Source organism: Callospermophilus lateralis, chromosome 6 (genome assembly GCF_048772815.1).
Source record: "Callospermophilus lateralis isolate mCalLat2 chromosome 6, mCalLat2.hap1, whole genome shotgun sequence".
NCBI lineage: Eukaryota > Metazoa > Chordata > Mammalia > Rodentia > Sciuridae > Callospermophilus > Callospermophilus lateralis.
The window spans coordinates 15,798,920-15,814,738 of NC_135310.1; the positions used below are offsets into that span (position 1 = coordinate 15,798,920).

At 44.9% G+C, this 15,819-nt stretch overlaps 1 protein-coding gene across 2 annotated transcripts in view; it reads right to left on the minus strand.

The window, feature by feature from the left end:
- Positions 1–5,195: 5,195 nt before the first annotated feature.
- Akap12 (A-kinase anchoring protein 12) overlaps positions 5,196–15,819 on the minus strand; it is an 88,568-nt gene continuing 77,944 nt past the window's right edge. For both annotated transcript variants that reach the window (XM_076858130.2, XM_076858131.2), the window contains 2 exons: positions 7,459–12,373; positions 5,196–6,245 (listed from right to left, as the gene is read on the minus strand). In XM_076858130.2, the coding sequence (XP_076714245.2) occupies positions 7,467–12,373 (4,907 nt within the window). In that variant the 3' untranslated portion in view covers positions 5,196–6,245; positions 7,459–7,466. The remainder of the gene's footprint in view (positions 6,246–7,458; positions 12,374–15,819) is intronic.

Genomic DNA, 15,819 nt, shown 5'->3' on the forward strand with positions numbered 1-15,819 from the left:
TGACAAGGTACTTCCTAATAAAACAGGTGCAATGTGCACGTCTGTACATTAGCCATCAGAAGTACATGTTTGAAAGGCTCTGGGATTTATTCTAAACCCCGCAACCTCATTCTAAGTGTCCTTGTAATCTGCCCAAGTAATCAAATGCCCCAAATGATTTCCAAAGAGTCATCTGTACCATCTTCCTCAAAGAATCCAGATGACAAAGCAAGATGGGATTTAGATGATTTGCCAAGATCACACAACTTCTTAGTGATATTGTAGAGCATAGATGTCCCAATGCAGGCCCTCTCTCCACCATTGTCACACTGCCCAGGAAATAAATATTTCCTGAACTTTTGATGTTTATGATTTTTCCATAAATTTTTAGAAAAAAAAAATTCTGTAATCCCAGCTTCTCAGGAGGCTGAAGCAGGAGGAGATCCCTAGTTCAAGACCAGCCTCAGCAATTTAAGGACTGGGGAGGGTAGCTCAGTGATAAAGCACTCTTGGGTGGAATCCCCAGTACCAAACAAAAGAGAGAGCAAACTAAAGAATTCTTTCTCTTTTTTCAGTTACACAAGGATGCCTCAAAGCAGACAAGGTCAGCAGGCAGCCAGCCAGAGAGAACCAAGAGCCTAAATAACCCAAGGTCTGCGGAGACCTGGGAGAGACGGGGAAGAAACTGCAGGTTAGGCTTCCTCTTCTGAGTGATGCACCCTCTTCCTGGAGAGATGCGCTAGCTGGCCACCAAGGTAAAAGGATGCAGAGGAAAGGAAAATACAGATGACACAGAGAGTGGGTGACTCCTCTTTAAATAAGGGCATGTGTACCTTCATCGTATACTCGCAGTTTTGAAAGGAAGATCTTTGCAATTATTCTGAATCTGCCAAAATATTCAAGGAGTCAGTAGCAGTTCATCAGTGGTCACAAAGTGCTTCGGGTAGACAGTGATCGAATTTCTCTTTCTCTTCCAGTGACAATACATTGAGGTGCATTATGCTTTCTTGCTTATAAATATCTTTCATCACAGAAGAATCTAGTGAAGTATTTTTGTATTCTAAAATGAAGTGGACTCCAAATCCTCACCTTTCTCAGTAACTGAGCTGAAGTTTATGCATGAGAGTATTTTTTGTTATTGTTTTTGCCCCCTCCCCTGACAACCCATATTGAGGCTAGAACCCAGGGGTGTTCTATCCCTGAGCTACATCCCAACCCTTTTTATTTTTTGAAACAAGGTCTTGCTCAATTCCCCAGGTTGGCTTTGAATTTGTGATCTGTCTGCCCCAATTTCCTGAATCATGGAAATTACAGGCATGTGCAAGCCACTGTGCTCACCTGTGCATAAGGTTTTAAGAAATGTTACAAGGATCTGGGTATGTGTTCTTTCCCCATTCTTCCATGGACAGAGAGAGCAACAGATCTGTTGATGTCCTCCCACCTCAAATCACTCGTTTATGATTGCACAAACTAACACTATCTTACTGTAGGCCACCCCCCAGACCTTGCTTGGATTATTGAAACAGTATGTTAGCCAGTCTCTTCCCAGTCTCAAGTTTTCCATTCTCTGAAAGCAGGACACCACTGACATTTTGGGTAAAAACTCCCTTCTTACACAAGGCTGTCTCTGCTGGGTATAAATCATCTGTGGCCCCAATTCATAACATGCCAGTAACCCCTAGCCAATGCAATACCCCCAAAACACTAGTGGGCAGCACATACAGGGGCATCATGTCAGGCATGCCCAATGGGCCTGGAGACTCCTTAAGGCCGAAGGGTCACATTACTTCCCTGCTTAACCACTTTAATGACTCTGTGGGATAAACCCTGCTCTTGTTCCCTGACCATCTCTGCAGGATCATTTTTGCAAAGTCTTTTATAAGAACCCCAGTTTTATTTTGCGTGTATGAATATGTAACAACAAATCCCACCATTATGTATAATTATAATGCACCAATAAAAAAATAGGAAAAAAAAGAACCTGAGTTCTTCTCTCAGGTTGCCAGCTCTGGAAGCAAGTCCACCTGCTTTCCCAGGCATTGGGTGAGGCCCAGAGGCAAAGATGGGTAGGTAGGATCAAGTACAATGTGGTTCTTTTTATGTTAGCCTGTTAAAATACTGCTGTGTTCACTAATTACACCAAGTTATTTAGGATTGTTAGAAGACGAAGCATAGGGCTAGATATGCTGGGCTTTAGTCCTCAAGTATCCTGTGTGGGAAAAGAACTCATTGTATCATTCGGGAAGCATCCCTCTACCTCTGGTCTCCAAACAGGAGGGTTATAGAGAGGCTTCTCCAAAGAGTAAAACCACCCCTTGTCCTGTTCACACTTTTAATGTTAATAAGCAATGGAAGAGTATGCAGTTAGGAGATAGTCCTCCCAATTACAGAAAGCTACAGTAAAAGTGCCTGTTACTCAATGTCTCAGGAAGGCAGAGTGGTTATTAGAATATGGCAGCATTAAAAAAAAGAAAGTCATAATTATCTTCATAATAATATTTTCATAACCATGCAATCCAAGTCCTGTCACATTAGCCAAAATCTATGACATCACCCTTTGGCAGGCTTGGTGGCACATGTGTGTAATCACAGCTAGGTGTGGGTGAGGCAGGGGGATCACAAGTTTGAGGGCAGCCTTGGCAGCTTACAAAGCTCTGTCCTCAAAATAAAAGGGGCTGGGTATAAAGCTCAAGGCTTACAAGGGCCTGGATTCAATTCCCAGTTATGCAAAAAAGAAAAAAGAAATGTCAGCTTTCTTGGATAGAATCATAAGGGCCCAGGTTATTTTCCTAAATCCAGTGAGATGCTAGAGAAGAACTTGGAAGAGAAACGTGCCTGTGTCCAGAGTTGTGCGAGAGGTGGTGTGTTCAGCAGACACAATTCCAGAACCATGCCCATCCCAGATACACCCATTCCACGCTCCCGTGATGCTCTGTGGATACTGTCCCTGGTGAAGTGCTTCATTCAAAGCAGCACTTGTGTGACACAGATATCACAGCAGTGAAGAGAACAGCATTACAAATTGAATCGAAGTGAAATTACAGAAAGAAAATTTAATTACATTGCTTTTTATTTAATGAAAACTGGACCCCAAACAGAACTAGGAACCAAAAATATTTGAGGTAACTGCTAAGCTTAAAGCTTACATTTAAAGCTAAATTCGCAGCCCCTATCTCTAGTTCCAAACATCAAAGGAAAACATTGGAACAAAGGATCTATGTACAGAGAGATGCAACTCATGGGTACCGTTAAGCAACATCACCTGAGGGGGAACACTTTATATTCCTCAATGACTAGTGGCAGGAGTTTACAAGTTTGTTGTTGTGCTGGGGATTAGAACCCAGGGCCTTGTACATGCAAGGCAAGCACTCCACCAAGTGAGCTATATCCCCAGCCTGAGCTTATAAGCCCTGCAGCATTGTTTTCTATTGTCCATGGCTCCATGGTAATGCAAATATTTTATTGTCAAAAATAGCAAAATTGAGGCACTTGCTCAAACTTCTGCAGTTTACATTTGATTATTCTTATAAATTAACAGCAGCTTTAAAATTATAAAACTGGCTACTGTTGGCGTTCTCACTAATAAAACAAATATTGCTACACAGCCCTTGATGTATATAGCTTATACAGAAGCAATCCAGGGCACACAGGCATCATTGGTACAAAAAGCAGTCACGAAGCAGTGATCACTGGAAAGCCAGTTGTGATGGCCTGTCACCTGGGCACACATGGTAAGAAAGGACAGCGGCACACATTTAACTTGCTTGGGACAGTGACGTTTCTTTCTGCTACAGAGAGAAACACTATGAACGGCTGTCATCTCCAATACTTTCCATTATCCTTGAAAAAGTCTGTGGGTAGAGGTGGGAGTCGGAGGATTTTAAATTGGAGGATGATAACATTTAAGTATTTGAATTATTTAATACACAGGTGATTCTGGGTTTACTGGCACATGCCTGTAGTTCCATCTGTGGGGTAAGAGGATCACTTGAGCCCAGAAATTAGAGATCAGCTTGATCCTTACAGAGAGACTCTATCTCAAAAACAAATAATTATGCACGGGTGACTATGAAAAGAACTCTTAAAAGGATATTAAATGTTATGATACAGTTATCATGAGGTGTCGTTAATATGACCAATTATATGTAGTCAGGTTTGTTAAAATAAGAAAAACTACTTTAAATTTTACTACCAAATTTTCTGGTTAAAAGTAAGTAATTTTCTAGAATGTTTACCTTTTTAAAATCATTGACAGTTAAAATTTAAATTCTCAAACTGGAGTACTGAGGTTAAGTCGAATTTATGCATATTTGCCAGGCCAGTTTGAGAAAAAGCACAACTATATACTATAGGTGACATATACTATATATACATATATCTTGTTCTTTATGGGACAGTTGTCTGACAAAATCCTTTATGTAAGAATCATCACATTAACTTGGCAGGAGCAGGAGGAGGCATGTGGAGAGTGTACTAGGGATTTAAACCAAGTGCACTTCACCACCTTTTTATTTTTTTTGAGACAGGGTCTCAATGAATTGTCCCGTCTCTGTCCTTGAACTTGGGATCCTCAAACTTGGGATCTTCCTGCCTCAGTCTCCAGAGATGCTGGGATTACAGGTGTGCACCACCACACCCTGCCATCAAATCAACTTTTAGGTAAGGCATTTTGTACTTAATTATTAAGTCTTCTTAAAAATTTCCTTTCAGAGCCAGGGGCGATGGTGCAGGCATGTAATCCCAGCAGCTCAGGAAGCTGAGGCAGGAGAATTGTAACTTCAAAGCCAGGCTCAGCAAAAGCAAGGCGCGAAGCAACTGAATGAGACCCTGTCTCTAAACGAAATACAAAATAGGGCTGGGGATGTGGCTCAGTGGTTGAATGGTTGAGTCCCTGGTCCACCCCTCCCCTTCACCAAAAAAAAATTCCTTTTGAAGACATCTGCCATTTTTGGTTTGAAACCAAATATTAACAAAGAAAACTGGCTTTTTCAGGAATTAAGACGAGAAACTGTACCAGAAGAAATGTCAGTCTGAAAAACTACTGCTGAGACTTCCTCTGTACATCTAACTCAAACCAGTGTAAAGTGAGGATTCATGTAGTGATGACATTAGAAAGCACCAGCTTACCTACTAATGTCTTACCACTGTCATCATCTTATTCTAACCCAGTAAACGTTGGTCCTGGGCTTCCTAGTACCTAATAAAACCAGCAAATCTAAGTGAAGCCAATATTTTATTTAAATCAGTTGTCAAATCACAATTTATCCAAATGAACATAATGCAACATTGTTCTTAAAAGAAGGGGCACAAATATGACACAGACACAATCCAGTATCTATCAAAATACCATTTGTAAAGAACTGGACTCCATCTCTGAATACGGCCCAGCATACAAGAGTAAAAATCAAAAACTTACAACAGTCAATTTTTTTCTGCGTAACATGAAAAAAACATCTCACTACTCTGCCTCAGAATCAGCACACTCACCTGTCCAAACAAAAGTAACAATTAGGAGCAAAGACTTAGGACTTCATTTGCTACTGAAAAGGCCTTCTTTCCAACTGTCCCTGGACTAGAAAGAAAAATCTCACAGTAACAATGGAACATACTGTATTTTTCAAAATGCTTTTTTTTTTTTTTTTTTTTAGCTCATTGCGCATAATAGGAAAGTGATGGATTTCAGAGTGCTTCTACCACGGACCTGAGCATTAGTGAATTTTAAAGTAAGAACTGTACCTTCTCATTAGGAATGTTATGTCTCGGAAGCTGTTTTTCACAGGTTATCATTGAGGCTTAAGTCTTTCCAAGGCTTCCCCACAGCTGCACACCCCGTCATATAGTGTGTGACACAAAGGGCATGTGCTATGTTGCACGGGTCCTTACACAGTAAGAAAAAACATACAATAAACACAGAGGGATGATTACTTAAACACACATACACAAATACATAAAGAATGATACTCCAGTTTGAGAAGCAGAACCAGGTATTGCCAACTCCAGTTCCAGGTTAAGAATTCAGAACCTTAAATCAGAAGTGTTATAAGGTAACAAGGGAAAATACAGGTGGTCTTGGAACAAAGGAACTGTGAGATGGCTATAGCTCCTGATGAAGCCTCAGGATTGTCGGGGGCGCTCTAGGAGTGGGATCAGCGGACATGCCTGTTCTCCGGTTCTCAAAGTTCTGAAACGTTGGTCTCAAGTCTCAGCAGCATCTTCTCCACGACTTGTTTTCACATACTGGTCTTGCAAATATACGATGAGTTTAACTGTAGAAGGAAGTGAGAAGCAGAGTAAATAAAATCTTGTTTTCCCCCCTTATTAATTAAGACAGAATAGCCGTCCAAGTGAACTGCAGCAACTGAGAATCCCAGTAATATGACAGTGTACCTCCATTAAAAATAAGAAAGGTGGCAGGGTGCAGTGGCACACACCTGTAATCCCAGTGACAGGGCCGAGGAAGGAGGATTCACAGGTTCAAGACCAGTCTCAGCAACTTATTCTATCTTAAAATAAAAAGAACTGGGGATGTATATTTCAGGGGTTAAAGTTCCCCTGGGTTCACTCCCCAGTACCAAATATAATAAATAAATAAATACATTGGGCTGGGGTTGTGGTTCAGTGGTAGAGCGCTCACCTAGCACACGTGAGGCACTGGATTCAAACTTCGGCACCCCATAAAAATGAAATAAAGATATTGTGTTCACTTATAACTAAAAAGTAAATATAAAAAAATAAATAAATTCATTTTTAAAAGACAGTGGGCTAGGGAGGTCTTTTTCAGCTAGAGTGCATGCTCAATATGCCCAAAGTCCTGAGTTCAATCCTCAGAACCACACGCAAAAAAGAAAGCTAGTGAGGGTCCACGTTATATTATGCTAAAATATCACAAAACTTGTGGATGTAGTAGTACATCCTATCAGGCCCATATGCATTGGATACTTCAGAAAATACTTGTTAATGCTGCTGGTAGGTGGGTGGAGGGGCACAGGGGGAGCGGGAAATATACTTGTTTCTAAAGAACTATAAATAAAAATTCAAATACTCGGACATAAATCTCCTTTTTTTAAAAAAAAATACTTTTAGTTGTAGATGGCACAATACTTTTATTTTATTTATTTATATTTATGTGGTGCTGAGGATGGAACCCAGTGCCTCACATATGCTAAGCAAGTGCTCTACCACTGAGCCACAACCCCTGCTAGTTATTTCAAAATAAAACAAAAAACTCAACAAACAGTTGCTACGAGGCTGGGTGTGCACAGTGTATCTCCTATGCCTTCAGCCAAACACACACATGCCCTTTATCCTCTTGTAAAGCAGTTCCACAAGGGTTCAAATGAAGCCATTATTTCTGTGACACCAAAAAGACTAAATGGCATTTCAATGAAGAAAAAAATTAATAATCATAATTATTTGGATTCCCAAATAAAGGGCGGGGGGTGGGGGGAATCTCTTTAGAAGACAAAGACGTTTACTTACACGATGTCTTAGGATTCTGCCAGTTCGGGTCTTGCCAGTTCTCTCTCGTGTTTCTGTATCTCCTCTTCTGTTTGGGGTTTGGGCTCCTTATCGGACTCACTGTGCACTTTTACCCCGTGAAATCCTACTTCCTGAGCACCTTCCTCCTCTTTCGGTTTTGGTCCATTGGCATCCAGGGACTCTTTGGTTAAGTCTCCCGAGGCATCAGCAGCTGCCAGGGTCGAGCTTTGGTTCTCTGGGTGATCAGCATCTCCTTTTTCGTCTTCTTTGGACTCCAATGGCGACTTCTTTGTTCTCTCTCCTAATTCAGCCTGACCCTCATCCGACACAGACTTCATTCCTGTTCCATCTCCCTCAGCCTTGGATGAGAGAATTGGCTCTTCGCCCTGCTGGTCCCCGACACTGGGACTTTTGACCTCAGCGGTCACGATCTTTTCAGAAGCTGCACTCACATCTTGGGAAGCATCAGCAAGTGGTGGATGCACAGCGGCGAGCTCTGGCTCCTCTTGGGCTGCAATAGCTTCCCTTTCATCCTGTGCAGATTCCTGACTTTCTTCTTCTTTCCTGGGTTTCTCTGTGGCCTCCTGGCTGTCAGCTTGCATCAGGAGGGTCTGCGTCTGCCATTCAGTTGTGAGCATACCTGTGGCTGTTTCTTCCGACCGTGTGAACTGGTCAACGGCTGTCTGAATGATGTTTTGGACAAACTTACTGCTCCTGGTCTCAAGTTCCCAAGCCTCATTTTCGCCCAGGGGATGGTCTCTGGCTACACTCATTTGGCCTTCCTGCTGACCAGTCTGCTCCTCGTCTTCGTCTGACCTCTGTTTCTGTGATGTGCTCTTCTCTCCTTCCAGGTCAGAGGGCAGGCCTCTTTCGGGAGTGGCAGATACTATTACTGGCATGGATTCTGCCTGAGGCTCGGGCCCCACGAGCACAATGGTGTCCCCTGGCTGAGGAATCGAGGCTTCTTTTTCAGAGGTTTTCCCTTCTGGTCCTAAACGTGCACCTGCACACTCCAAGATCTCACCTGTTTCTGAAATCTCGACAGTTTCTTCTAAGACCTTTTCCTCCACTGCTGCTGGAGATGCCTCAGAGCTCTGCACGTGAACCTCTGTGCACCCCACTCCCTTTTGATCTGGGCCAGGAGAGACTCCTTCAAGGCTGCCCCCTTCCTGTCTCCCGTCCAGGCCAGGCACACCAACGGTCTCAGCCAGTTCCTGGCTGGGCTCTTCAGATCCGGGAACAGCTGGTTTTTGCTCAGGGATTTCTTCCCTCACTTGCCCTGACTTTGCTTCCGTCTTCTCCTCTTCTCCCTGAGCTGCCATCTCTGGACTCGGGCTCCGGAGTTCAGTGTTACCGTTCTGGCTTTCTGCTCCTAGGGTCACTTCACCTGTCAGGGCAACCTCAGTGACCTTTTCCTGGCTGATGCTTCTGTCTGTGTGTAAAGGGGCTTGGAGTCCTCCGACACACTCTCCATCTTTGGCTTCCTCCTCAGCAAACTGGCCGGTCTCTTGAATCACCTCAGTCTTGGATAGAACGGGTACAGCTTCCACTGACACCTCTTGATCTCTGTGTTCTAGACCTCCTTCCATTTCTGATGGCTCTGTATTTTCTTCTTGGGATTGAAAATGAGGTGGTGAGGGAGGCCCCTCTTTCTGCCCAGGAACAGCCTCTGCCAGCGTGACCTGTGACTGGGTACCCGATACGCCCGCATCATCTTCTTGGCTTTCCACGACTTCATCTTGCTGCATGGTATCCAGGGCTTCAAAATCTGCTACGGGGGTGCTCCCGTTGGTCCCACTGTCTGTCAGAGTTTCAGTCGAGTCAGGGGGATGACCCCCTTCCGATGGATTCTCCTGGGACTTGACCTCAGCTACAGTTTCCTCTTGACAAGTGGTTTCAGGCTCCCTGGACTCTGCACTCGCCGGGAGGTGAGGAACATTTTCAGAGCTTTCAGGGCTGGTCTGGGTAACGACAGGGCCTGGGGTGGAGTGCTCAGCCTTGGTTTCTCGCCCAGGTACCTCCATCTCTCTCCTCAGACCCTCTGCTGCTCCTTCCACCTCTGGGGCTCTGGGCTCCTCTTTCTGTGAGGTCTGGATCGCACCTTCCGGCCCACGGGTCTCCAGCAGCTGCGACTCCTCTTTCACTTTTTCCGCGACAGCCTGCAGGACGGCTTGAGTCCGCCTCTCCTGGTCTTCCACGTCTGGCGCGTCACCTTCCACCTCCTGAACAGGGGTGGCTTCCTCAGTGGTGTCTGGGGATTCGGTTAACTGGGAAACTGCTGACACCATTTCCGTAGTCTCTTCGGCACCCGAGGCTTCGGTTGCTTCTTCGGCACCCAGTGCCTCGGTGGTTTCTGCAGCCGTCACCGCCTCCGAAGTCAACTCCACCTCGCTGGACATCGTGACATCCTGGGCCTCTCTGCTCTCCGGCAAAGCCTCGATAACCACAGGGGTTTCTTCTACAATGACTTCTCTCTCCGTGACCTCCCCAATTAATGGAATGTCCTCCTCTTCTGCCTGTTCAATGGGTTCTGTCACTGAAGCAGAAATCCAAGAAGGAGACCGTTCTTCAATATCGGTGACCGCCCTTGTCCCATCGATGACGGCCACAGTCACCGTGTGAACCAGATTCTTGCTGAGCTCCTCAGACACATCCACAGGCATCTTTTCTTGGGACCTCTCTGCACTCTGGAGGGCCTGCTGTGCCTCCAGCTTCTCCCTCTCCACCGCATCGTACTCGGACAGAGGTACCACGGCTGGGACATCGGGATCATCTTCGTTGGCTTCTGTTGGCCCCTGGTCTTCGGCGGCGACTTGTTCTTGTTTCCCATCCGACCTTTTCTTCCGACGGCCTGGAATAAATTTCTTAATTGAAACCCAAGATTCTTCCTTCCCGGGTTCAACCTCTGAAGCTAAATGTTCCACGCTGGGCTCTTCGGTTTTCTCTTCCAGTTTTGATTTGGATTTTTTTCTTGGGGTGACTAATCTCTTAAAGGACTCCCAGGTGGAAACACCCTCCCCTTCGGAGGGGCTTCCGGCTGGCTCCGGTGAGAAACTTCCTGGCCCCTGATCCTGATCCTGGGAACTGGCAAGGATGGTGTTGCTTCCCGTCTCTTTGTCTTTGCCGGCTTCCTCTGCTTTGTAGCCGTCTCCTCCTGTGGTTTTCGGTCCTTCTTCCTCATCAGAAGATGATCCTTTCCTTGCTCTTTTCTTGGATGACCCCACACAGATTAAAGCTTCCCACGACACAGACGTGTCTACCTTGCGCTTTGGTTCTTCCGGCTTCTGCTCTTCTCCGGCTCCTTTGGTTTCTTCTTGCATTTCAGAGACCGCACTCTCCGTGGAAGACAAGGTAGAGCTCTTCACCTTGTCCAGTTCATCCTCTTTATCGCTCTCCGAGGGCCTCCGGACCCGTTTCTTGGGCGTCACCATCTTTTTGAAAGATGCCCAGGGTGTGATGCCTTCTCTCTTTTTTTCTCCGTCGGAAGTAGCTCCCTCCTCCCCTTCCCCTTCCTGGTGTCCCTCTGCTATCCCCTTCTCCAGACACGTGATCTCTTCGGGTTCTTCGGGGGATGAAGGGGAGCTCTCGCCCTTCTGCTCATCGGCGCTGTCTGGAGACTCTGCTGCAGCCTGAGGCTGCTCCCCTGACTCGTCGTCGCCCCCTCGTTTCCCCTTCTGTTTCTTCCCAGAACGCTTCTTTAAGCCAGTGCTAGTGAAGAGTTTCTTGAGGGGGCTTCCCTGCACCTTGATTCGCTCTTGTGACGACAGCATTTCCACCTCACTCACCACGCCTTCAGGGGGTTTAGACATCCCCTGCTCCTCGGCACTCAGCTCAGCCGGCTGGGGACCGTCTTCTCTGGAGACACAGGCGTCTTCCGTCTCCACCAGCTCCTCCGCAGCTCCAGCTTCCATCTCAACCAGATTGTCAGGTGGTGAGGGCTCTCCCGCGTCTTCCACATCTGATTCTTGCTCCCCTGTTTTCTTCTCAGTGGCGTTGGTGACGTGGACTTCGGCAATGACTTCTTGCTGGACTTCTATTTTGTCATCGAAGATTTCTGTTGCCAGTGGAGCGCACTTCTCTTCGGAAGAGCCCTGCAAGCCGCTGCCTGGATCCTCGGGAGGCAGCTCCACCTTCTCAAACTCACCGGATAGTCTGGCCTCGTCTACACCTCCCGTGGGCTCCTGTGGCTGTGGCTGCTCCTCGGCGGTTTCTTCTGTCTTCTCCTCTGCGCCTGACTTTTCTGGCTCTTGCTCCTTTTTCTTCTCCAAAGCTTCTAACTCATCATCCCTTGTCTTTCTGAAGCTGGTCTTTTTGCGCCAGCCAGCCCAACCTTGGGTGAAGAATTTCTTGAAGGGCGATGCTGTCTCGCTGGCAATCGGGCTGGTGGGAGATTCTGAAGTCTTGGTGGGTTCTTTTTCTTCCCCTTCGTCTTTGCCTTCCTCTGACCCCTGACCGGACTCAGTCTGAAGAGAGACTTCTGTGTTGCTTTGCTCGAGCTTAAGGGAGTCTTCTGGCTGCTCTGTGGATTGCTTTAATTCACTTTCTTTGGATGCCGACTCCCTGATCTCCATGCTGAGCTCTTGGTGGTCACCGGCCCCATTTGACCCTTCTGTTCCCTCAACTTCATCTTTTTTGGCGGCAAGCACCTGGACAGTGTCAGACTTCTCATTCTTATCCTTTTTCACAGTGAATTTAAAGCCAACAAACTTAAACACCTTCTTAAATCCAACATCATTAGCCTGGGACTCAGTAGGTTGGGTTAACTCTTCTAAATTGCTTTCTGAAGGGATCTGTTCGATGACTTCAGGCATTTCCTCCTGCCTGTCCTTCGCGATGTCCTCAACAACGGCAGACTGGGCAGCCATCTCTTTATCAGAGTCTCTTTCCCTCACATCTTCAGACTCGCTCTGTCCAACTATTAACAAAAAGTGAGGAGAAGGGGGAAAAATAAGTACAGTTCAAGGAAACCAAATATATCTTGAAACATGACTAATTAATACTCTCATTAACATCAGGCATTTCAGGATAAGGTTAAAGGTCCTATGGGATTCAAATAGCCTATCTTTTGCTGCATTGTCAAATGCAATCATACCCCACACCCACAGGTTCCAAATGGAACCCATCAGGTCTAGATATAACCTCCACTGTGTAGAAAACGAAGAGTGAGAAGTGTAAGCTAAATAACAACACAAGCAAGGTATCTTACACAAATCTGAAGGAGGGAAAATTCTATGTGTTAACTAGACTCATCTTGGCAGGTCCCTGAGACCAACTCCATGGAGAAATTCCAGGCTGGGTTGTAGAACGCTTGCTTTATTGTGAGAAAAAGGAGGTACCCAAGAGCTGGTAGGGTGTGTGAGAGAACAAGAGGGCCAGTCTGCAGGGGCTCCCACTGGCCACTCTGAAGCATAAAAAGAGGAACAGCATGAATTGATGGGTTAAAGCATACAGAATTAAAAAGAAGGAGAAGGGCAAGGGGGGGAGGAGGAGAAAGAGAAGAAGTGAGAACCACAAACTGAGAAATGGCACCCAAAAAATGAGGAGCGGGAAGTACTTGTTATGAAAAATATCTATTGGTTGGGGACGTAGCTCAGTCCAGCACGCACAAGGCCCTGGATTCAATTCTCAGTGTACATGTGTGCATGCGCATGCACACACACAGATTCAATAAACAGATATAACTTCCACACTGATCCTTGAAGTCATTCTCTTTAGAATATTAGATTTAGAAAAATTACAATTTGTAGATCTCATTTTAATAAGTTAGGCTGAAAGTGCTACTCAGTGGTAGAGCACTTTCCCACCATGTGTGAGTCCCTGGGTTCCAGGGTTCCATTTCCAACACCAGGCTGGTTTTAAAAAAAGGCAATAGTTATTCAGTCGAGAATCAAGGAAGGCTGAAAACACTGGGTGAAAAGAGCATTAACACAGATTACTCCCCTCCACCCCCCTCCCCCCGCCCCAGTTCTAGGGATGGAACTCATGGGGACTTGTCACATTCCAGCCTTTTTTATTCATCTTTTTTTTGGTACCAAGAGATGAAACCAGAAGTGCTTAACCACTGGGGAGCCACATCCCAGGCCTTTTTATGTTTTGAGACAAGGTTTTACTAAGTTGCTTAGGGCCTCACTAAGTTGCTGAGGCTGTCTTTGAACATGCAATCCTTCTGGTTGGGGATGTAGCTCCTCAGCCTCTGGAGCTGCTGGGATTATAGGTATTTCAAGTGCCAACTGAACCAAAGGTTCAAACTTAACATACTCAAGAATGGGACCAAATGTTATTCTGTCTCCTTAGGAGAGGCACCAAGGAAGACATAAATCCTCTTTACAGTGCTCCTGATACCAACACAAAATAATCAAACCATGAGGAAAATCAAATCCACAGTGAAGGATATTCTGTAAAAGAACTAGCCTGGCCTGAAAAGTCAATGTCATGAAGGACAAAAATCAGGCAAAACCACAAAAGGGTTGTGTGCAGTATCTTCAAATATTTTTAAGGAAGCGGGCAGAGAGGATGTGGTAAGATCTCCATAACTGGTGAGTTAAGTCAAGGGCATATAGATAGTTCCTATATTTTTCAGTAGGTTTGACATTTTAAAAATAACTGGGGGTAAAAAGCAACCTAATGTGACTCAGTGAACTGGATGGAGGTGTTGGGAGGAGTGGCGGCTAACTGAACTGAGGAATAGTACAATTAAGAGATGCCTGCTATGTCCCGAATTGGATATTCATTTAGGAAAACCAGTAAAAGAACACTTTGGGGTTCTCTGGAATTAGGAAATGTGTGGGAGGAAGCACATTTTCTACACACCATTGTTCCCCCATCTCCTAAGCCCCAATTTCAATTTGCAACTTTTTAATTCTGGGAGGACTAGAATGATTCTAGTCAAAACTAGAGACACAAAAATAATGAACAGCGGCCAGTTGGCAGAGCAGAAACCGTTCCCTGGTAGCTGGATCAGAGCTCAGCAACATTCAATATGGCTTTCAAGATTCCTGTTATTAGTGCAGCATGGTTCTACACACTGGCTGGGTTCATCCTGACAAAACTGTACATGCAAGGAATTGGATTCCCGTCCCATTCCCAGCTTTTCCCTCCTTTCTTCCCTCCCCCTGTTTCCTCCCACAATTCGATTGATTTTCCATTTAATTCAAAATTTATTTTTAATTGGTTCCTTCCCCATATGCAGAAAGGTGAAGTTACCTGTGGCATATTTATATATGCACATAGCATGATTTTTAAAAATTCATTCCTCTTTTCCTCCCCTTTCCTTTCCCTCCTTCATCCTGCTTGATCTCCTTTTACTTTATTAATCTTCCCTGTATCTTTATGATACCTAATCCCCCCATACCTTCTCTTTTTAAATTTTTTTAGTTGATGAACTTTTATTCTATTCATTTATTTTTTATGTGGTGCTCAGAATTGAACCCAGAGCCTCAGACATGTAAGGCAAGTGCTCTACCACTGAGCCACAGCCCCACCCCCGCCACACCTTCTTTCCATTACTTTGCTCTTGCCTCCACATAGGAGAAAACCATCAACGCTTGATTTTTGGAGACTAGCTTTATTTCACTTAGCATGAGGTTCTCTCTTTCCATCCATTTTCCAGCAAATGCCATAATTTCATTCTTCTTTATGGCTAAAACTCCATTGTGTAAAAACATCACATTTTCTCAATTCATTCATCTATTTACGGAAATCTGGGCTGACTCCATAACGTGGCTATTATGAGTTGTGGTGTGCAAACACTGAGGTGGCTGGATTGCTATAGTATGCTGATTTTTACTTTACAAGTTCCCAAGAGTGGGATACCTGGGTCAGATGGTGGTTCCATTCCTAGTTTTTTGAGAAATCTCCATATTGATTTCCGGAGTGGTTGTACTAGTTTGCGGTCCCACCAACAATGTACAAGTATATCTTTACCTCCACATTCTTGCCAGCATGTATTACTGTCTGTGTGCTTGATCACTGCCATTCTGACTGGAGTGAAATGAAATCTTGGTATAGTTTTGATATGCATTTCCTGATTAGTGGGAATGCTGAACATTCTCTCATATATTTGTAGGTCATTTGTGTTTCTTTTGAGAAATGTCTGTTTAGTTCTTTTGCCCATTTATTGATTGAGTTCTTTAGGGCTTTATGGTGCCGTTTTACAGTTTTTAAAATCTTTATTGATCTGGATATTAATCCTGTCAGAAGAACAGCTGGCAAAGATTTTCTCCCATTCTGTGGGCTTAGAGGGACATTTTTAAGTACGTAGGACATTTAAAAATCGTAACTGGTCAAATAGTCTGTAGTCTCTTTTGACCTAAGCAATGCTAGACACTGCTACGGTCAGAATAATCTTCCAGACAGGACACC